Consider the following 25,020-nt stretch of genomic DNA (forward strand, 5'->3'; position numbering starts at 1 on the left):
GATTCGGTGGGCAATTAAATGTTAATGGAACTTCGTCCATATTTATAATATTTTTTAGGGAATACTTCCCTTCTACAATAACTTTCCTTGTAAACTGAAGGAAAGAAGCTTTTTTTTTATCTACGTCGTCCAGAATAGCCTGACACATTGTCGTTTTGCTGCGAACTCTCAAGTTTTTACGGTGCATGAAGCGGTAAACCCAATTTATTCCTCCCTTGAAATCCGTTATCTGCATCTCTTCTGCCATGGACTTTGCTCGAAGACAAACTTTAACTATTGCTCGGAGACAAATTTTAACTATTGAAATGGAGTGTCCGGCATTTCTTTGGTCGAGAACCCATCTCAGTAAATTTTCCTCTAAAGCTGTCCATTTTACTTTTCCATGCCGATTAGATCGCTTTCTTCTGATGCTTTTTAACACATCCTTTTGTTTGCGCCAATTTCTCACCGCTTTCTCGTCCACTTCAAAATAACGGCCCGCTTCTCTATTTCCGTCTTTTTCAGCTTTCTCAACTACCTTGAGTTTAAACTCAGCAGTAAAACCCCGGCGATGTTTCATCAGTGTTTTCGAAGATGAAAGACAAAATACGAAAATAAAATACTGTGCAACATGTTATCCTCGTGATAAGTGGTAATGAAATGTGATCTTCGACCCCACTCACTCGATGTTGCCAAACCACACTATAAGTAAGCGAATCATGCTCTTTTTTCGTACTCCAGGTACTTGTTACTAAGGCTCCTAAAAACCGAGTTGATGCATCAACTACTTTTCCCCCTCCCTGCAGTTGCGCTAAAGCAGTGCGAAGGATACTGGGATACAAGACTCTGGTTGCGCTAAGTGAGTGCTCATATCCCAGCATCGCTTGATGCGCCAGCCTGGATTTTAGGAGCTCTTCTTGCTACTACTCATTCCTTCTGCACCATGCTGTATGGTTTACTATCGATACGATACGTACGAATGTTTTCTTGGAATCTCGCGCTTTTTTATATTTGATCATCGGCAGTTCACGACAGCATGTTTTTTAAATTTCAATGATTTTAACCGTGAACAACCAGCGTATTATCCGCACTGGTGGATAGTCCGCAGCTTCAAAAATTCGCATTTTAAACACAGATAGTCCGCGGACTATACGCGCGAAATTACGGTACTTTTACCAATTCATGTATAGAATTTGATTGTACTCAACATTCTAGTAATTCATATGTAGATTATAGTAGAAATCTACATAAAAATAAATTGCAATATGAATATGATATTCTTGTACTTATTAAGATTTCTGTATAGAAAAATACTTATTTTTCATATTTTTTTAGCTATGTTTATTGTGTATTGATAATGTCTGTTTACATATTTTTATTACTTTATAGTTATATTACTGGAAAGCAAAAAAAATGGAGTTTAAAGAGTTTAGTGTAAGTATGTTCTATATTTTTCTCTGAAATTTTTTTTGGGGAAAACTGATGTTTGATGTTTTCAATTCAGTAATTTATTTGTCCCCCCCCCCAAAAAAAAAGGAGGGGGTGGAAAGCAAAAAAAATGTTCGATATAACTAAATTCTTATAAATATTATTTCTTTAGTTTAAATTCTGCATGTACATATTAATTACATCAATAATTTATTAAAATTACAGATAAAGTAGTTCTTCATTTACATATGCTACTTCTTCTTAAAAATTGTCAGTGCAAGTACGTTTTATCTGTAATTTTAACTAAAGAAAATTTTTGAATGAACTGATCTGCCAAAAGAAAAGAAATTATTTTATAATTTTAAATAGCTTGATTTTATACAGAAGATATTCTAGTAGAATTTCTTTCAACTTTTAAATTATTAGCAGAAACTGCAACATAATCAAAAGAGCTTTCATACAGATATAAGAGGTATATCAAAAGCATTATTTTATTTATAATTTTACTGTTTATTAAAGAGTACTAAAACCAGGGCTGTGGAGTTGGTAGGGAAAATGACCGACTCCGACTCCTGGAATTTTAAAGACTCCGACTTTGATTCCAACTCCCTCATATATATGTAAATATATACACATGGATTACAGCGTATTTTTTTAATATAAAAGAAGTAATAGAAGTTATAGAAAAAAATTGATGGCATAGCAAATTACTTATATTTATTAGCATTTATTATGAAATGGAAAACTGGCATTAGTAATTTCTAAGAAACAGTATAGCTTTGGAAAGATCTTTGTTAGAGGATCATGCATCCGATTTGATAAACTTCAGAACTTAGAATAGTCTTTTTAACACTGACTTGAGTAGGAGGAAGAGATGTTATTGTTAGAGTTACTTCTTTTAACTTTTCAGGATATATTTTTATGAGTCTAAAAGAGGTGCCTTGCAAGAGCAATTCATATTTCTCTATTTCTTCAAAGGCCATGTAGAAATCTTGTTTGTATTTTTTCATTTTTATATCTAAATGGTTCTTTATTTTCATTCACTTTGTCTTAGCCTTTCAATATTATCCGAATATTTCTCAAGCCCTAATTCATCACTGGAAGAGGATGATAGAGACTCAGTTGCAATGTCTGCAGTTTGACTGTCCTGATTTGAATACTCAAATTAAGAATAACTTCATCCTTAATAATCCTTAAGTTCATAGATGGCTTTCTTTGCCTTTTTAATTTGTTTGTTATCCAACAAAATTTGGTGTTTTGGATCTACACATATTGAACCCAGCAAGATCTCATAGTCTAACAAATTAGTTTATCTTTTCTTCATTGAACAAAAGTTTCCTTCTGCAATAAACCCTCCATTTCAGAAAGAACAAACATCACATTCTTCCATTCTCACCTCCTGTTGATTCTTCAGAGTGTACCTCTTTTATGGCTATATATACTGTGTAGAAAGAAGAATTTCCAATTCTGCAAGATCATTTCACAATCTTTCTGTTAGTGAAACATTAGGGTTACCTACATCTTCTGAAAACTTTCTTAATTCTAACAACCTCTATATCATCAAATATGTACACTGAAGGAGGAAAAAAGGGGGAAACAGTTCTATAGTTCCTGTTCTACTGGGCCAATTGACGAAATTCTCCTGTTCTACTGGGCCAATTGACGAAATTCAAGTTGCATTTTTCATGTCTGAAAAGCGCAACTTACGATATGTATTAGATTTATATATAGCATCATTCTAATGCAGGTATTTTGACACAAGATCGGAATTTTTCTGAAATCACATGCCATTTGTTTTCCATATTTTCATTCTATGACTGAAATAATGGCTAAATATTAAATTTTGTAAAGTTTGGTGCAAGATTTACGGAGAAATTCAAACATTTATCTTGGTGTATTTTTTACAGTTTTCGCCAAGAATTTACATCCCGAACTTCTTAATTTATAGCAACCTTTTTTCATTGCAGATGAGAGCAATTATGATCAATTGATAAAGAGCAATTATGATCTAAAGGGTATCAAAATTTACCAAAAAAAAAAAAAAGCTTAATATTTATTTGTTTACTTTATTAAGCATTTCTTTCAACATATGAATGCGTAAAGCATACATTACGCGTAGTCAAAATTAGAAAATTCCAACCAGAAAACTATTTGATGTGTATTCGTGATATTTATAATGACGAGGAATTGGATTTAAATCATATCAAAGACGGAGTACATCGAGATGAAATACTACATTTAGCAAAGAATTATAAGCCAAATAAAATAAAAACATCTGCCCTGAAGATAAGGATAGTGCTGACAAATCAATTTCCAGTTCATTGAGCGCCGTGTCGTCTCCCTCGCAGAGCAGTGTGAAATTGATTAACATATTTCGGAATGGTTAGAGAATCAAAGGATATGTCTTTATCCATTTTTTGCAGCAATTCCACTTTTTGTTTGATGGATATCGAAGCATACTTTCGCTTTGTAGATCCTTTGGAAGCTCCAGAATCGGAAATTCTTTTTGACATAATTGAAAGTTCAGGCTTACTTTTATAAAATTGCTCTAACAATCTGCAAAAAATAATAAGCCGCATTCAATTAGAAGATTAAGGAACAATGCTGTCTGCAACATTAACTGAAATAGATAATTAGATAATTTTAGCTTAGCTTATACCATTCGTTATACATTAAACGTGCATGCATAAAGGTATTATGCGCGTGCGTAAAGGTATTATGTGCATGCGTTAACGCATTATGCGTTGATGCATGTGCAGAAAGTTTGTAGCTTTGAGGTCCGGATTATATATTATTCCGGATTATGGACGTCCGGATTAAAGACTTTTGACTGTATTAATAAATATATATCAAATTCAATTAACATTGAGGAGCTAAAATTTTGAGAGCTGATTTTCTAAATTTGAATCATAGAATTGAAATATGGAAAAAATTGGCATGTCATTTCAGAAAAATGCTGATTTTGTTACAGAATACCTATATTAGAAAAATTGTTTCAAAAGAATATAGTAAAGTTATATTAAATTTAAATAATTCTCTTGCGCCATTGCTGCAGGGAATGAAAATTGAATTTAACAAACATACTCTATTCGTAAAAAGCAAATTTAAAGTTCATTAAATTTTTAATGAAAATTAATTACAAATGAAAGATTAATTATTGCTGTGAACTAATCTATAATATCATTTAAATTCTGATTTGGAGAGTGGAACAGCATGCCAAACTAAATTATGTTAATATGTGTTTCTTCTGACTTTATAAATAGAGGGTGCTAATATAAGATAAAGTTTTTTTAATAAATAGTATCTAGTTTCTTTTTGATTTATTTGCATAATTCGTGTCAAGGAAGTTTTTTGTAGGCAAAAGTTTCTAAATTACTTTGGTTTTCTAAAAAATTTGGTTTTCTACTCTTAATTGACTTTAATTATTCTAGTCTTTACTTGCTGATTTCTCTAAATTCCATCCACATAGCACAAAAACATCCTTCGGATATCCCGAGGATGTTGCTCGCGGGATATGCGCACATCCTCAGGACATCCCGGAATATCCCGCGAACCTCCTAAACAACTCCTCTTGAATGCCTAATGTCACATCCCAGGATATCCTCAGGACATCCTAACAGGACATTCCATCGACAGTGTGCGGGATGTTATTAGGATATGAACTCCTACTTACTACATCCTCAGGACATCCCGGGATATCCCACTAACCTCCTAAACACATCCCATTATATCCTAAAAACATCCTATCTATGTCCCATTGGCAGCATATGGGATGTTACAGTCAAAAGTCGTTAATTTGGACACCCATAATCCGGACCTCAAAGCTACAAACTTTCTGCGCATGCGTCGCATTGACCTTTACCGCTGCGAATTTGCATTTGCGCGTGCGCAAAATACGTTTACGAATGCGCGTTTAATGTATAACGGACGGGATAAGCTAAGCTAAAATTATTTAATTATCTATTTCAGTTAATGTTGCAGATTGCGTTGTTCCATAATCTTCGAATTGGATCCGGATTATTATTTTTTGCAGACTGTTAGAGCAACTTTATAAAAGTAAGCTTGAACTTTCGATTATGTCAAATAGAATTTCCGATATATATTTACTAATATGTAAAGGATATACAAAGCGAAAGTAACTTTCGGAGTCCATTAAACAAAAAGTGGAATTGCTGCAAAAAATGGATATAGGCATATGCTTTGTTTATCTAAACTTTAACGTTTGTTTATCTAAACTTTGTTTATCTTTAACGCCGGGCGGCGTGCAATGAATTGGAAGTTGATCTGTCAGCACTATCCTTATCTTAAGGGCAGATGTTTTTATTTTATTTGGCTTATAATTGCTTACTCAATGTAGTATTTCATTTCGATGTACTCCGTCTTTGATATGATTTAAATCAAATGCATCTTCATTATAATTCGCTCCCGATAGCGAAGAGAGTGACAGAGGTTATTGAAAACGAAAAAATTTCGATTGACAAATTAGTCGGTATTCTCGACACAGCAATTATAGGACTTGAACAGCACAACTTTGTAACCGAACAAGAAATTATGTCTGTTTATAGAATTAAAGAGAATGTATTATCACATAAAAAACAAAGCAACTTAAACAACTTACATTGAAAGAAATGTTTAATAAAGTAAACAAATAAATATTAAGCTTTTTTTTTTGTAAATTTTGATACCCTTTAGATCATAATTCTTTATCTCGTAAATTACGGTTTCATATTTTTAATTTTATAATTTCTGCATGCCATTTTACCAGATTTAAACTGATGATCTATAATCCGGAAAAATCGATAATCCGGAATCAACGAAGTCCCGACGAGTCCGGATTAATGACTTTTGACTGTATTAGGATTTCAAGTCCTACTTACTACATCCTCAGGACATCCTGTAATATCCCAGTTTCCTCCTAAACTCATCCTTCCGAGTGCTCCCAGAGTCACATCCCAGTATATCCTTAGGACATCCTATCTAGGTCCCACCGACAGTGTATGGGATGTTATCAGGTTTTGAAATACTAGTTACAATATCCCTTTAACCTCTTAAATACATATTCTCAACTGCTTAATGTTACATGCCAGTATATCCCCAGAAATCTTCTTTATATTCCAGTGAAAGTGTGTGAAGGTGTTGTGATAACCTGAAACTTTCTTATTTTCCACAGACAGTCTCAGGTCCTCCATCTGTGGTTACTATGGAAAAATAAAAAATGTTAAGAATATTTATATAATTTATTTTTCTAATTTGAATTTCAATTTATTTAATAATTTGTAAATATATCTAAAACTGAGCAAAAGACTTGAAATGAATTATTAATACAAAATATTGTAAGAGAAAATTTTGCTTTAAAATATTAAAAATCTTTCCATAATTTTTAACCATTCAGTAGCCCAAAACTGAATTCTTCGATATATTCATAATTAAATTATTCTACGAATTCAATTCTGACTTCAGTTAATTTGTTTTTAAAATTCAATAATAAAATTAGGCATTTAATAAATTTTAAGTAGTGGACCACATGTATGTAAATTTTGAAATTCTGAAGTCAGTTACGTTGATTGAATCATTATTCGTGGCTACAATGTGATTAAACAGTTCATGAGTTCGTCTTGCTATTTGTTGTAATGGAGCGGAAGATTTTCTAATCAATTTTTTTATAGAAGATATATAACTTTCAAATTTAAATGCACTGTAATTATCTAACGGCCCAAACATTTTTACGTCTTCGCAAATATGCAGTAGGCCGTGAACATTATGAGAAATATACTGTTTTTCATAATAAAGCCCAAAATTTACTACGAAGAGTTTTAATAGAGACTGTGTGTATTCATCAATTGCCATCTGATTCTGTATTTTGCATAAGAGTCTAATCAAAATATGAAGTAGTAAAAAATGATCATATAGCTTTTTGTTAAATTAAAAAAAAAATAAGTGGGCTAGTGTACAGTAAAAATTGACGGTATTCTGTAGCTTTCCAGTGTTTCAATTCTTTTAGAATTGGTTCCTTGGTTTTCTTGCAAATTCAATTGGTACATAAGGCTTTAAAAACTGGTTATTAAAAAAAAAAAAAAAAAAAAAAATAGTTCAACATTTTTTATGTGGTAATCGTGCTTGTAAGGTGCCTCCGCCTATCCTAATAGTAATCATTTTTTGTACTACTCCTAAGCACACAAGGGGCATAAAGTCTAACGGAATATTTATTAGTCCTATATTTGGAATATTCCTTAAAATGGGATAATCATTTTGGTAATCGTCATCAGTCAGTTCTTCTTGAGAGATAAAAGTTCATATTCCGAATCACAGTTTGAAATGGAACTTAAAGAATATTTGCTAGCGCAAAAATTCGGCACAGGCTTTTTTCATAATTAAATGCTACTTCATCTTCTGACGAATCCGATAATATACATTGATTTATTCTGCTGTAAATCCGTCTTTTAGATATGTGAGATAATTTTTTTTAGTTCTGATCATTTTTGTAGAATAAAGGAAAAATTTTGAATTTTACTTTTCACACTCTCTCAATGTAACGCTTGTAAGCGTCAGCAAGTCAGTTTCGTAACTGAAAGAGAATTTGGAACGACGGCTATTAACGTTTAGCAGAATAGCTGAATTCTGGAAATCAGAAAGTAAGTACATGTACTTTCCACTGTGTGGGGTTCTTCAAGGATATCACTATTACGGAGCAATTAAAACCGTTGGGGGCATTCTGCGTCCTTTGTTGTGAAGGGATGTTTCCCTTGTAGGGGATACAAAGAAGGAAGGGTCTGCACATAAATCTACCACGTTAACAAAAGAGAAATCTTCTTGGGGCATCGGCTACAGAAAAAGTGCTCAGAGGTGTTACATTCTGAGCGGAGCTCGGTTTCTCAAAAGCAAAGAAAATTTGAAAAGCAGTTTTACGAACAATGATAGTGATGGAAACAGACATTTAAGATTTTCAACTTCAATTGTTATAGTATAAAATAAAGTAATAAAACTGCTGAGTTTAAAGAACGCATTTAATTTAAAAATTAAATCATTTTAATTTAAAGTTTGAACATTTATTTAATCCATTATCTAATTTTGAGTTTTCATAACAACATTTAACTTTGTGTTATATACCTTGAAGAAACATGTTTACTGCATTTTCTGGATGTTACAAATAAATTAATAAAGCAGTAATTATTGTTAAATTATGAGGAGTCATGTAGCATTACCGGCATAACGTATAAGACTGCAGAGCGCTGGATATATTTTTTTCGTGCTTTGTTTAGCAAAGAATGAAGAATATTGGTATGGTTAAAGAGGTAGCAAAGTGAGGTTTGAGGAGAGTAAGAACTTAATGTTAGTTCTTCTCAATCTTAAACCTCATTTTCCTATTTCAGAGAGGTAAAAAATAAGTTACTTTTTACCTCAGTCGCTTTGAAAGACTAATTCTCATTATTAAAGAACTTACCAGAAAATGAACGAAGAAACTGCAATGAATTTTTTAGCCCAATAAAATTATTCTTCTGTTTATAAATTCAAATTAAAGCAAGTTAAACCTCGTACAGACTAGTTTTTAACTGAGTCTGTAAACTAAAATTTCGTTTGTTAAAAAAAATTATTATTACTGCACAGCACTAAACATCATTCATTATTAATATAATAGTGTAACAGATCAAAAAGTACTTTTTTCTTTTGCAGTTTCAAAATATAGTTATTTCTATGCTAAGAATTATCGATGAATTTAATAGAATACTTTTATAACTTGATATTTCTGATTAGTGCCTCAGAGACGGGTAAGTGATTAGTGACTGATTGCCGTACAGAAGGGCTCAAGTTCGAATATCAGATAAGGCATGGATGTACATCATACCCATCTGTTCATAGGATAAATGTCTTCGTGAAAGATTTTCTGAGCTAACCTGTAACGTAAATAATATTTGTGTTCAAAGATATTAGAAAAGTATCTAAAATAATGTTTACAAAATATATTATGTAGCAATTAGAATTTAATCGTAAATACACTTTCAATATGAAACTCAAAACGGCTGAAAACACGTGCATATAATTTGTAAGAAAGTACTCTGATCACTAGATACTGTGAAACAAAAACAAAAATTTGAAAATATTATTACTTAATACTTAACAGCCAACATATACAAGACAAAAACCAGTGTAAGCATAATAATTAAATTTTCATATGCAGAATGGGTAATCCATAGAGTAAGATTTTGATTCTTATAACATGACTTGCGTGTGGTACAAGGTTACTTTACTTGACAGTTAAAGGGTTACTTTAACTGAAAAGGGTTACTTTAACTTTTACTACTTAACAAAATAACTTGACAGTTAAAGTTTGTCAAATTTTTTTATTGCAAAAATCAAATGTTTAGTAAAAAATAAAATATACTTAAGTAGTTAAAAATTCATATTTTGAAGTACATGGGTAAAATTTTTAAAGTTTTGTAGCCACTGCATATTTGCTTGAGGCGGCTGCCACTCAACATGGCATTTGTAAAGTTCGCTTCTAGTGGAGCATTATTTTCTAAAAATGAAAAAAATTAATTATTTTCTAAAAAATAAACAAATAAAAGTGAATACCAATTAGTAGTTCAGTAATTCAGTCTTGTGTGGTACAACTGGAAAAACTTTTCCAAGCACAAACCAACTCCACAATCACTACACCAGAATCGTGTTTCCTTCCTTATCTTTTTCCCATTTTTATCCTTTTTCGAACAACACACTTTGCACTGCCTTTTAGGCTCACGTTTCGCAGGAGTAGGAGGAATATGGGATATAAAATGTCGTTCAGTAAGACGGGCAGGGTTATCTATTGTAGGTGGTCAGCCAACATTCTTTTGTCCAGAAGCTGCATCATCATATTTATGTAAAAGCTCTACTACAACTTAAATTTGAAATTCTGAAAATGTAATACATTTCCCAACTACATTTTTATAGAGCAAATATAAGTTCCAGAGTACCTTGTCTAGTAAATGTAAAAATATCTTTTTATAATATTTTTTCTGACGTTTTCGGATTGTTGGATGAAAGAATATTTCCTGATCACAGCGATCTACACCACCCATAGTTAGACTGTAATTAGAAACAATCTTCGGCTTGAGTATATCTCCATTCTTTTTTATTTTGAGGCTGACCGTGGAAGTATCATGAATACTGCTCATCAAACACACATCCTTCATCTTCGGTTGAAGAATCTAAATCATCTATATAATGTTTCAAAGAACTGGACGTCATTTTACAACAAAAAGATCCCATGCACTTTGAAACAAAGAACTTATAACCTCTAACCTTTGAAATCTTCAGTAAAGTGCTGTCATCTCTTGAACTGAGCGCACATTAACTTTTCCCGAGATACAGTCGGGTTTCACAAAGAGATGAAGTCGAAATAAACGTCTCCCGATATATATTCGGGTATAAGAATACAATGCACTCAAAAAGAAATTACCCCGAGTAATACTCCAGTGTGACATTTTCGAACACCAGCGCTATCTCGGGCATGACAGTTAAAAGGTTAATATTTTCAGATATGAGCTTCCATAAAAAGTAAGTACTGAAGACATCTGAGAAACAACATCCTCAGGAGATCTTCATATATCCCGGGATATTATGACTTGAGCAGGACATCCTTAAGATGTTGATTTACGAAGTCCTCAGGATATCTGAAAATCAACATCCTGAGGAGATCTTCATATATCTCGGGACATTGAGATTTGAATAGGATATCCTCAGGATGTTGACTTAGGAAGTCCTCAGGATATTTTAGAATCAACATCCTCACGATATGGTAACTGCTTCCCGGGACATTGTGATTTAAATAGGATATCCTGAGGATGTCTTGTGTTATGGGGGCACTTGTTTAAATTTCTTTTTTTCACCAAAATTCACCACATTTAATTCACCACATTTGGTTTTACTTTTGTTTTTGAGTTTTCATTTTACCCTTGCCTACATGGATTACGAAACACGAATTGAATAATTGAAGAGTTAGGTTTGGAGGCAGCTTCCCCTTGACAAGTCTGTCTCCTGCCTGCTCAACTATTATTCACTTAAGCATTTTTATAAATTTTAAGGATTAAAAAATTTATTGGAATTATATATTATACATTTATTATATATTCATAGATTTTGATACTTGCACTTGATTTACATATGCTCTCAGAATTTAAATGATATTGTAGATTAGTTCGCAGCAATAATTAATATTTTATTTGTAATTGAATTTCATTTAAAACTTAATTAACTTTAAATTTGCTTTTTATGAATAGAGAATGTTTATTATATTAGAAAAAAGCTATATATAAATCTAATACATATCTTAAGTCACGCTTTTGAGACATTAAAAATGCAAGTTGAATTTTGTCAATCGGCCTAGAAGAACAGGAGGTATAGAACTACCCCTTCTTTTTTTTGACAGAATGTACTTTCCCCTCGCGTGATCAATAATTGCTCCTTTTCCTGCTTGCTTCCTAGGAATAGCATTAATTTTGGGAGTTCTTGCTGCTATTGCTGCTTACCTTAATTTACCAATGAGATTTGTAACTAAATGTATCCGTGTAATCAATAATGGCAAATATCACATCCATCCTCATTGCTTATACTTATTTACTAATATGTCAATAAAATAGAAAATAACTATTATTAATGTATATAGTCCATAAATAAAAATAATAACTCAGTTTGTAATGAAATGTTTTTTCAATTCACTTAACCGAAATGTTTTAGAATGGTTTTTAATAAAAAGTATGCAAATGAGAGACTTGATAAAGGAATCATAAAGCATGTGTAGGCCTGCTATTCGAAATCCTGCATCTAAAATAACATCTAAAATATTAATACAATTTGGCTCTCTTTTAGATGATGTTGCTGCCTTCCATCCCCTTATCTTTGGAATAGGGACACCCTTTATAGACAAGTTCCACTTTATATCATTTTTGACAAACAAAATCTGTTACCTGATAATGTGATTTAATGCCAATAAGTACGATGTCGCAAATAATTGCGGCCATGCTGTTGTGTAAACTTGATTGATTCTCGATAAGCCAACTTAGTTTTTTGTAAAGAAAGCTATGTTAACTGTATTTATCTGTCTTTCCATCACATTTTGGAAAAATGGTTAAAATATGTGAGCTGTCTTTTATGGAGAGCATACAATAGAGTATTTTTAAAGTTACTGGATCCTGACATTAAGAAAAGTTGCATTAATTTGCACAATATGTATAAACAGTGGTGATTTGATGTGAAAAATTATGATAAGAGATTTTAGTTTTATTTTATTTTATTTTATTTTATTTATTTATTTATTTATTTTTTTAATGTTCTGTATCTGTAACATTTGCCTGTTGATTATCTGAATAAATAAGGAGTTGTCTGTTCCTTCAAACTTCTGTCAGTATGGTAAGTGCCAGTTTGGCAGGGTGTTTGACAGCTTTCATGGTCAGTGGAATTTTATAATTGGTTAAGATGTTTCATGTGTTAAGAGGTACATAAATATGTCCGCTTTTACATGTGAAATACATTCTGTTTTTTGAAATTGTACATAATTTTTAAAATTTAGGCTTTGATAATAAATAAGTAAGTACTTTTATGAATTTTTGGAATGGAAATATATTTTCCATATGTATGTATGGCTTTTCTACAGTGTATTTAATTTTTATGTGTCTGATTATCCAGAAATTTCATATAACTGGAGCTTTCTGAATAGTCAAACTTGCACTGTACATTTTTTTTTTCTTTGCTTTAGCTCTGGCTACACGCAGCAGCTAAGTTCCATTTTGACTTTATCATCATTAAAATTTTAGTCAAGTGCTTTTTTTCTTCCCCTTCCTGCCTATTTTAGGGTTTGGCAAATGCAATTTAATTTGTTTTTCCTAACTAAAATATTTCTGAATTGTACATAACTTAACCAGAAACAGAATATTTTTCTCGTATTCCTTTCTTTCTTAAGGTGATATGTCCCTGATTGAAGATGTCACAAGAAATCTAGAATCATTTAATTTAATATTAAAAAAAAAAATTTTTTTCACTTTTTTGAATTTAAGGTGTGGTTGTTTTGCATGTTTTGATAAATTTCTTTTTTGTTCTGCCTTGCTGTATTTGAGTACAATTTTTTAAAATTTGTTTGGTTTTATTTTGGTTTTAATTCTACTACAAAATTATTAATTACACTTTTTTTCACATATAAATTTTATGCCTATTTTAAAGAATTTTTATTTTTTGTTCTACTTTGCTGTATCTGAATATAATTTTTGAACTTGCTTTTAATTTTTAATTAAAACTATTACCATTCAATTTCTGCAGTCTTCAGTATGTGATTTAGTAACCAGTTTATTGGAACTTACTTTTTACTTTTTTATGTATGTGTATATATGCCCGACTATCCAGCATTCATCAAACTAGGAAACACGTATAGGACACTGTCGCCAAGATGCATAATGTAGTATCAGTATTGGCCAGTAGCGTAATGTGCTCGCAAGCATTAGTGGTCTGCCAGATAAACACATTTTACCAAGTGGTTCTTGCCAGGGTTGGAGAGATAACCAAAAGAGTACCTAAAATTCTTTAGTGTTACACATCCTACACTGAGATTGCACAATATTTCCTATTTATTATAGGTTTTATATATAGAATATTATTAATTTTAGATTAGGCTTTTGATATTCAAAATGATATTAAATAAGATGATCTTTTATAATTTGAGACCAGAAATTTCTTCTTCCATTTATTTGGCTTTTCTATCATTAGTGGCACATTTTATACACTCAGCTATTTGGAATTTTCATTTATCACCAGCATTTGACATTTTCTGAGCTTTTTAGATAGTGGAGCTTTTACTGTAATCTGTCAAATTTGTGATAGTTCTTTAATTCTCTAATTTAATTTGATTATTTCTCCTTTCTATCCTAAATATAGTTACTGCTTATAATAAACCACTCTGAACTTTAATTTCAAAATTAACTGCTATTATATGACTCTTAAGTAATGCTAATAGTTCAGACACTTGAACAATGGTTCAGCCAGTAGTAGTTTCAAATTTGGCATCCAGAAATTAAAATTAGCCTTTGCTGATTAAATCTTCCTGAATGTTTTCAACTAATTCCTTCTAAACCTAACTTTCATTTTGGACATGTTGCATTCTCTTTATTTCTTTGCTATTGTGATCTATCTTCACATATATTTCAAAAATCTAAAGCGTGCTGATGTAGTTCTTCCGGAAAAGGCATGCTTACTTTGCCAATTTGTTTGTGTTATCTTAAAATATGTTTGTCAATGAAAATGAAGATTATTAATCTGGCCATGAGTGCAAATATTTCAGTTTTTTCTTCTAAATACACACATATGTATATGTGTATGTATGCATATGTACATAGATACAAATATACTATATGCCAGGGTTGGCCAAGCTCCTTGATAGTCCGAGCCATTTTTCAAAATTTGGAATTTTTTGCAAGCTGCAATTAAATACATAATTTAAAAGGTATGCAAAAAAGGTATTAAAAATTTTTTACAGCAATTATATTTATTGAAAACATTTAAATAAAAGTACAAAATATGTGTATTAAATTTAAATATTAAAAATTAAACACATTTATTTTACTTATCCTGATAATTCTTTAAAATTTGGTGAATAATTGGTGACAGCACTTGTCAGTAATTCTTTGAGATGCTGGTTAGTCATAACTGATCGGTATCTAGATTTCACGAATTTTAAAGTGGAATAAAATGATTAACATAAGTACATTGTTCCGAATATTGAAATAATTTGACAAGCAACCTTTTTTAATTCAGAGTACTTCGATTCTGGTACAAATTTCCAAAATTCAGTAATCAGCGTCGACTTATATTTTAATTGTAGAGCTTGATCTTGCATCTCTATTAATTCTAATTCTCCAGATGCTTTTTGGGTCATAATTATATTGGAAATGGAAAACTCACTTTGAATTATGTTAATTTCAAATGGATTCAGAAAAAAATCAAGAGACGATTTAAAATATTTCAAGTCTTGAAATCTATTTTGGAATTCCGTGAATATACCTTCTAGCTTTTTTATATATACTCAGTTTTTCTTGTTTAATATTGGAACAAATATTTTAATTCGAGGAAAATGACAAAATGTTTTATTTTTAATGTCCTTTTGAAAAAGTTGTAATTTAGTTTGAAAACTAAATATACACTGTGAGAGGTCAGATATTATTTTATCTTTTCCCTGCAATTGTAAATTCAGTGTTTGCAAATGTTCCATGACATCTGTCAAAAACATTAAGTCTTGTAACCAATCGTCATTGTTTAATTCTGAATAAGTCATTTCCTTTTCTTTTAGAAATGCAGTTATCGGATCAAACAAATCTACAAATTGATTTAATACGTTGTAGCTAGATAACCATCTAACAATGGAAAAGACATCAATGTCATTTGGAAGAAAAGAAATGAATGTCGTCCTTTAATTCTTCAAGGAAATTTTTGAATTGTAGATTTTTTTTGCATTGGTGCAAATGTAATTTACAATGTGTAACACTGTTTTTATAACATCAGGATATTTGAAATATTTTGTAATGAGATGTTTTCGGTGAATTATGCAGTGAATCGGTATGAATTGTGGAATTGGAGAATCATCTCTTAAAAGTCCAATAAGACCAATTTTTTTTTTTTTTTTTACCCAGCATTGCCAGAGCTCCATCAGTTGCAATGCTTACAAGTTTATTAAGAGGCACATCAAAAGTTTACATTATAGAATCTAATGCATTTTTAATATCCACACCACGGGCTGTTTCTTGAAATGCTACTAAATTTAATAATTATTCTTTAACAATGAAGTCACGTGAAACAAAACATATGAAAACTGCCAATTGCAGACGATCTTTGATATCTGTCGATTCGGCAAGGGCTAAGCTGAATGTGATACAGTTCTTCAAATCATTTTTAAAATTATATTCAAGAGATGTATTTAATTGCAGTTATGCGTCGTTCAGTTGTGTGTCTCGAGATTGGAATTTGCGAAACAACTTTGTGCAATGCTGTATTATTTGGATCTAAAACTTTTAAGAGTATCTTCAAAGTTTTTTTTAATAAACTCTCCCTCTCCATACGGGCATTTTGCACAAGCAATATTCCAGGCAATAACAAAACTGGCTTCAGCTTGATTGCTAAAGTCATCAAAATTGACTGTTGTGTATTTAAATTTGATTTTAAAGAAGCAAGTTTATCTGATCTTAATTTGGAATTTGGTGGATACTGATTAGAAAACTGAGGATGATTGGTTTCGTAATGTCGACATAAATTGCTAGCTTTATAATTTTTGACCGTAGAATTATGAATAACACATAATGCTTTTCCATTATTTTCAATAAAAATGAAATTCTCCTCCCACTCATTATTAAAATTTCTATTTCATGCTCGTATTTTATTTTTTTATTTTCATTCTCTGTCATATTTTTAAAAGAACTGGAAATAAATAAAGAAATTTAGAAAATAAAAGTTATGTGTTATTAAAACAATAGCAACACGTGTTACATACTAGGAAACAAATTATAGTTAACTTACCAAAAATTCCAGATTACAAATTATATCCGTAGCAAGAGTGATACAAATTGCTTCCTCTAGAGCACAAAGTCAACTGTCCATTGCAATGAAAGTTTACAAATTCAAAATCGGTCTGGAGTCGCATTCAGACATCCGTTGGACACCCCAAACGCCTTTCTAAATTCCTACCTAATGCTTTCTCCCATCACATTACTGCATTGCTCATAGCTTTCAGGTGTTGTTAAATGACATGCCAGTGATTCTTTTGTAGCAACTAAAAGTAGTTCTGTTATTTTAATGCACCTTCTCTTTCCTTTGTTTACTGTCAATGTTTAACTTTTGATGCCTGAAGTTGCAATCACGTCCCAAGGGGGAACTTCACACAGGGTGAAAGCATCCATGAAAGAAGCTCTCGCTTTACTTAAGTAGGTTATTGTTAGGCGCTGTAGTATTCAATTTGTCATAGGGGGAAGGAATAGCATTCCAAGAGAAATTCGTAGACACAAGCGTTTTAGATATTCAGGGAAAAGAGATTTTGCCCTCTCTCAATGTGAAAGTGTTAACTTGGACGGAAATGAAATTTGTTACAACGTCTTTCATATTTGTGGTCAGTAATTCAGAAGACATTTTGAAACACATACGGAACGATAATAATTCCAGGAGAAATTCGTAGACACAAGCGTTTTAGATGTTTGGGAAAAAGAGATTTTGCCCTCTTTCGATGCGAAAGAGTTAACTTGGATGGAAATGAAATTTGTTACAACATCTTTCATATTTGTGGTCAGTAATTCAGAAGACATTTTGAAACACATATGGAATGATAATAATTTTTAAAAATATAATAACCTAAAAATGAAAAGGGAACTCGGGTACATTTATCGAGAGCCACAAATAATCCTTCAAAGAGCCGCAGGTTGGCCATCCCTGCTATATGCAATAATAATGTGCACATTGGGCATGTATGGCTTCAGTGCGATACACTTACACAGATTGAAGTAATATTTCCTAATTTGTATGATATTAGTGTATATGCTTACATATATGTATACTTACACACAAACATACATTCATAAATGCTCAATCATAAGAGCTTCAGATAACTATTGAAATGTCATATTTTATGTAAATTAATTAAATATTTATTGATGTATTTTAGAAAGACTTAACGCTCCGGGACATACCAAAAACAGTTGTATGGTGTGGTGAATCACTTTGCATTGGATACAAAACTGAGTATTCACTTACAAAGGTATGAACAAGTTTAATAATTAAACTTATTTTATACGTTTTTGTTGTAGTATTGCTTAACATTTTTTTGGGGGTTCTTAATTAAATTTTTTATTTAACCCTTAAATGTATGTAGTTGCCATTTGGCAACATACTCAATATGTAGTGATGTAAATCAAATCAAAACACAAATTTTAGCTTACTGCATAGTGTAACCAATTGGATATGTATTGTTTATGTATATAGTTTTGAAGGTTTCAGTGCAACAGTAATGGTTTAATGGTCATTATTGAGTTCATGTGTAAGGTGTGGATATAATTTGTGTTTCAAATTTTTGGTTTTGTGTTTGTTGTATTTAAAGTTAAAAAATTTTTTGAGCAAATTTAAGGTATATTTTATTACATAAAACAAGTTAATTCAGAAGTCAAACAACAAAAATCAGCGTTAATTTGCAAAATTTTCACAGGACTAGTTTCGATGGTTTTACCATCATCTTCAGCTGCAAAACCGCAAATGAACAAGATAGGAAATAATGTTTAGATAAGATAAGAAAGCCTGGACAAGAATAAGCAAGTGGCGCCATCTGTTGGCGAAACCAGAACTAAAACATAATTTCTCTAAAAGCCGAAGGCAAATTTGGATTGGAATTAGGATCGTTAACTAGAACAGAAAGATTTTTATGAATGTGAAATGCCTCTAGAAAATCCAGTTCTCCAATGGAAGATGTTTTTTGAATAATTTTGGCAGCAGAAAAATTTAAAGTGTGATTTTCGGACCAACAATGTTGAGCAACAGAAGACTTCTGTGTTTCCCTTTTTCTAACGTATGCCTCATGTTCTTTGACGCGAAATTTTAAGGCTCTCTTAGTTTGGCCAATGTAAATTAAACCGCACTGGCAAGGAATCCTATAAATACCCCAGGAATTCATATCCGGAATGGGGTCCTTGAGTATAGAAGTTGGAATTTTATTGATGGGAGAGTAAACAACCTGAAAGTTAAATTTCTGCAAAATATGTGCAACTTTATAGCTAATTGATGGAAAGAAGGGAATGACAACAGAATTTTTATAATCTCCTAAAATAAGAGTGTGGCTTTTAGTGTGTTGAGATGAGAATTTTTTAACTGCTTGATTAATAATGTTGGGTGAAAAGCCCCTGTCAATAGCTATTGCTTTTAAATAATTTAGTTCTTCATCAAGGGCTAGTTTGGAGGAGCAAACTTGAAGAGCACGGAAAACATAGGAATAAAATGAAGGTAACTTTTGTTTAATCGCATGACATGATCTGAAGTGTGGTGGAAGGCAAACCGAGGAAGGTTTACGGTAAACCGTAGTACTGAAGTTGGATGTGTTACGTGTGACCAGAATGTCGAGAAACGGAAGAGAATTGCAAGTCTCAAGTTCAAAAGTGAACTGAATAGCAGGATCAATAGAATTCATTGTTGAAAGAACTCTATTTAAATCATCTTTATTACCTTCAAACAGGGTAAAAGTATCGTCTACGTAGCGGAACCATGCCGGGAAGTTTAAAGTTTCAAACAATTTTGATTCATAATAATGCATGTAGATATCAGCCAGGATGGGACTGAGGGGGCTTCCCATGGCTAATCCCTCAGTTTGCTTGTAATATTTATTTTGGAAAACAAAATGTGTTTGTTTCAAACAGAGTTGAGTGAGAGAAATTAGCTCATCAATTTCGATGCAAGAGAAATGAAATTCGCAAAGTCTGGTTTCTAGACATCTTAATGGACCCTCCACTGGGACATTGGTGAATAATGATTTTACATCAAAAGAAACCATGAGTAAATTACGAGGAGAAATGTTTTTAACCTTTTTTACAAACTCTATTGAATTTTTTATGGTGTAAATGTTATTGTCTAATAGAGTGGAAAATCTAGAAACTAAATATTTAGCTAATGGATACGAGGCAGTACCTAAATTTGATACAATAGGGCGGAAAGGAATACCACTTTTATGAATTTTGGGAAGAGCATATAATCTGGCACAATTCGCAACAGATGGGATAAGCGAATGTTTTAAGTTGCTTGAAATGATTTGCGAAGATTTGATCGCAGTTTTTATTTTGGATAAGTCCGAAGGTGAAGGATCTTTAGGGACAAACACATTTTGTTTTCCAAAATAAATATTACAAGCAAACTGAGGGATTAGCCATGGGAAGCCCCCTCAGTCCCATCCTGGCTGATATCTACATGCATTATTATGAATCAAAATTGTTTGAAACTTTAAACTTCCCGGCATGGTTCCGCTACGTAGACGATACTTTTACCCTGTTTGAAGGTAATAAAGATGATTTAAATAGAGTTCTTTCAACAATGAATTCTATTGATCCTGCTATTCAGTTCACTTTTGAACTTGAGACTTGCAATTCTCTTCCGTTTCTCGACATTCTGGTCACACGTAACACATCCAACTTCAGTACTACAGTTTACCGTAAACCTTCATCGGTTTGCCTTCCACCATACTTTAAATCATGTCATCCGACTAAACAAAAGTTAGCTTCATTTTATTCCTATGTTTTCCGTGCTCTTCAAGTTTGCTCCTCCAAACTAGCCCTTGATGAAGAACTAAATTATTTAAAAGCAATAGCTATTGACAGGGGCTTTTCACCCAACATTATTAATCAAGCAGTTAAAAAATTCTCATCTCAACACACTAAAAGCCACACTCTTATTTTAGGAGATTATAAAAATTCTGTTGTCATTCCCTTCTTTCCATCAATTAGCTATAAAGTTGCACATATTTTGCAGAAATTTAACTTTCAGGTTGTTTACTCTCCCATCAATAAAATTCCAACTTCTATACTCAAGGACCCCATTCCGGATATGAATTCCTGGGGTATTTATAGGATTCCTTGCCAGTGCGGTTTAATTTACATTGGCCAAACTAAGAGAGCCTTAAAATTTCGCGTCAAAGAACATGAGGCATATGTTAGAAAAAGGGAAACACAGAAGTCTTCTGTTGCTCAACATTGTTGGTCCGAAAATCACACTTTAAATTTTTCTGCTGCCAAAATTATTCAAAAAACATCTTCCATTGGAGAACTGGATTTTCTAGAGGCATTTCACATTCATAAAAATCTTTCTGTTCTAGTTAACGATCCTAATTCCAATCCAAATTTGCCTTCGGCTTTTAGAGAAATTATGTTTTAGTTCTGGTTTCGCCAACAGATGGCGCCACTTGCTTATTCTTGTCCAGGCTTTCTTATCTTATCTAAACATTATTTCCTATCTTGTTCATTTGCGGTTTTGCAGCTGAAGATGATGGTTCGGTAAAACCATCGAAACTAGTCCTGTGAAAATTTTGCAAATTAATGCTGATTTTTGTTGTTTGACTTCTGAATTAGTATTTATTCGGCGTGTTATTGTGTCTTAATTATAAAACTGTTATTACACATTTAGCCTTTTTTTTTTTTTTTTTTTTCATAATGTGACCATGGAATAAAAACTTAGTTTAGATTTTTTTAAAGTATTTTTCCTACTTTATTTGATATCAATCTAATGTATTTTGACTTAAATTTTAAAAATAAAATAAAAATAAAAATTCATGCATTTAAGGGTTAAGTGTCAATGTGTTTAAGGGTTAAGTGTGGTTTGAAAAATAAAGGAATGAAATTTAAAAGTTAGTGTTTACTCATTTGAATTAGCATATTTTTAATGCAGCTTTTAAATTTTATCATTCTGATAGTACAAAGAATATTTAATCAAAAACTTCAAAAACAGAATTTGGTAATATCAGATTTTAACGAAAGTTTCCCGCCACTGTCAATACAGTACAAAGTCTGTAATCCGGACTCATTGGGACTTCGGCGATTCCAAATTAGGGGTTTTTCCGGATTGTAGATCATCAGTTTAAATCTGGTAAAAAAAAAAAGCTTAATATTTATTTGTTTATTTTAGTAAACATTTCTATCAATATAAGTTGTTTAAGTTGCTTCGTTTTTTTGTGCTAATACTTTCTCTTTAATTTTATAAACAGACATAATTTCTTGTTCAGTTATGAAGTTCCATTGTTCAAGTCCTGTAATTGCTGTGTTGAGAATACTGACTAATTTATCAATCGAAATTTTTTCATTTTTAACAATGTTTTCTGTTACTTTCTTCACTATTGGAAGCTCACATGGGTAAATACTTTACTGGCTTTATGTGCATGCGTAAGTTTGTAGCATTGAGGTCCGGATTATAAATCATTCCGGATAATGGATGTCCAGATTACAGACTATGCAGACAGTTCGCGTCGACATGTTTAACCATATTTTGTGAAACGATTTTTGGCTTTTGAAAGAAAGAGACTTGCTTTAGAACACTTTTGTGAAATTTGTAAAAAAATATTGTTGTCATTAATGTGCCTCAAATGGAACTTTCATGTTACTAAATTAGAATCGTCATTTACTTCCAGTTCTGTTGCAAAAAATCAGCTACAGAATATCACTAAATCATGTGTATAGCTTTAGGTACTAATGTTGTTTCATATGATACTGCGAAGGTTTAGTAAAGAAAGCTCAAAAACAAGGACTATGACAAAGAAGCAGAGTGCTCTTACTGGCCTACTGATGCTGATGAGGCCTGCCTGCAAGAACTTGTGGAAGATGATATGTATGCAATCACTCAAGAGCTTGCTAATGAGTTGGATATTAATACCATGTCCATTAATCACATTATGCATCAATAAATTTGACATACAAATTCAATCTTTGGGTGCTGCATGAGTTGACTCAAGCAGATAAGGACAGACACGTTCCAGGCTGCACTGATCTGCACGAATATCAAAGCAAGGAGAAAACACTGGACTGGTTCATAATTTGTGATCAAAAGTGAATTTATTTCAAAAACACAGGCCAAGAAGATGTTTGGTCTCCACCCAGTGAGCCCGTTGGCAGCATCACAAAGCACAACTTGACTAGCAATAAGATCATGCTTTGTATCTGGTGGGATTGCCGTGGTATTATCCACAAAGAGTATCTGGGAAAAGGTAAAACCCTCGAGAGTAAGGTGTACAGCGAGATGCTTGTCCATGTTAAAGCAGCTATCAAAGAAAAATGTCAAACTTAGTTCTGGTGGGAAAAGGTAATGTTCCATCAAGATAATGCAAGACCACATGTGTCTGCATTCACCGGCTGGACTCTGAACAGACTGAATAGAAAGGGATCTTTTACCCCACGTACCATATAGTTCTGACATGACTCCTTTGGATTTCTACCTTTTTTCACACCAGCAACTACATCTTGCTGCTGCTGCTGTCTTCCATTCTGTACAGGACTTCCGAAATGAGGCTTATCTGTTTTTATACTTGCGACCGCGAAGTTCCTAGGCCAAAGGCTATGAAAAACTACCAAAATGTTGGCAGAAAATCATAGATTTGGGTGGTGATTACTACCTGCACTAATAGTATTGCTTTCATTTTCTTTCTACCTTTATTAAGAATGCTTTTTGGCAGAAAACTTCCGTTACAGCCAGATATTATGCAAACGCTAAAGCTAAGTAAATGTACTGTAAGCGAAAGACTTATGTTGTTATTGATGCACTTATCTATTTATCACAAAATGACCTTTTTAAAATTTTTTGTTAATTTATGTTTGAATTTTAAGATATCATGATAAAAAAATTAAAATCAAAACTCATTTAAGAGAAATAAATATTAACAGAAATTTATTCTGGCAAAAAAATCAGTTGGACATGTAAGGACAAATAATTATATGCTTAAATCTTCTTATTCATAGACTTTGGAAATATTTCCTGTTGATTTAGTTTTTGGAAATGCTAAAAGTAATACATAGTGTAAAACTTCATTGGCTACTGAAGGAGCATATTTGCTGTAAGTGAACCATAAATTTTAATGAGTGCTTTCCTTGAGCTTAAGCAGACGGATTAAATATATCGACTTATGGTGTGAAGAAAAATGAACAGATGATTAACTTGACTGGCATAAACTGCTATATTAGGTCAATAGAATGTACTTAACTCTTTATTTCGATTGGCAGGTGTTTGACTGCAATGATTCAATGTGATACTTCATATCTGCTGTCTGAGATGCTCTGCTAGACTTCTATTCCCATTTTAGTCTCCGGTGGCCATTTTCCATGTCAGGATTTCATGCATCAGATCACTGCACCATGCTAGAGAGAATCACAGCTACTAGCCACATTGATAATTAGGGCGACAGATACCCCATATAGGCACACGAAAAGGGCACACAGTCTTAACGTACTTCTTGGCTTCTACTGCAGGCTTATATGGCATTGAACTTTTCACCTCTTCGGAACTGTGTGGCCACAGGGGAAAATGCAAATTACTGAGCACTCTCCTTGCAAGGCTGAAAAGAGAATAAAGCAAAACAAACAAACAAAAAAAGCATTCATTAGTTAAAGACCTAATAAATTCGTACATTTTGTATGTTTGTCTGTGCCAAGATTCTCTGTGAAAACATCGGCCAGCATTTCTGCTGTAGACACATATTTAGTTCATTTTCCTTTTGGTCATATGCAATGAATGTAATGAAAACAAGTATCAGTATCATATGTTTGTTCAGTGTCAGTATGTTTTGTTCAAGAGTGATGAACTGGATTTTTTACGAAATGTTGTTTACTTTGATTAGCATCATATAACACAGTTAGTTCGATAATCTTTCTTGGAAAACCAAGCTCTCTTAATAGCAATCACAAGTCCATTGCTTCTCTTGTTCTTCACTTAACACTATGTATTCTGCTTCTATACTTGTTAGCACTACAAATCTTTGTGTGCATGATTCCCAAGAAATTGGGTTTCCTAATAGTATGAAACCATAGCCATTAAAAGATTCCCTGTCTTGAATATTTTCATCCAGAAAACAAATAAACAATTTTTATTTGTTTTCTGATAAGTTAT

The 25,020-nt window shown here is 32.2% G+C and overlaps 1 protein-coding gene across 4 annotated transcripts in view; it reads left to right on the plus strand.

Moving 5' to 3' along the window:
• The window catches only part of Vps39 (vacuolar protein sorting 39), a 150,157-nt gene that overhangs the window by 28,923 nt on the left and 96,214 nt on the right, over window positions 1-25,020 (plus strand). For all 4 annotated transcript variants that reach the window (XM_085821308.1, XM_085821303.1, XM_085821295.1 and 1 more), the window contains exons 7-8: window positions 1,369-1,413; window positions 18,071-18,163. In XM_085821308.1, coding sequence (XP_085677434.1) covers window positions 1,369-1,413; window positions 18,071-18,163 — 138 coding nt within the window. The remainder of the gene's footprint in view (window positions 1-1,368; window positions 1,414-18,070; window positions 18,164-25,020) is intronic.

The sequence above is a fragment of the Stegodyphus dumicola genome, chromosome 1, assembly GCF_044657685.1.
Source record: "Stegodyphus dumicola isolate Sdum_Otavi_A_Nest chromosome 1, ASM4465768v1".
Taxonomy (NCBI): domain Eukaryota; kingdom Metazoa; phylum Arthropoda; class Arachnida; order Araneae; family Eresidae; genus Stegodyphus; species Stegodyphus dumicola.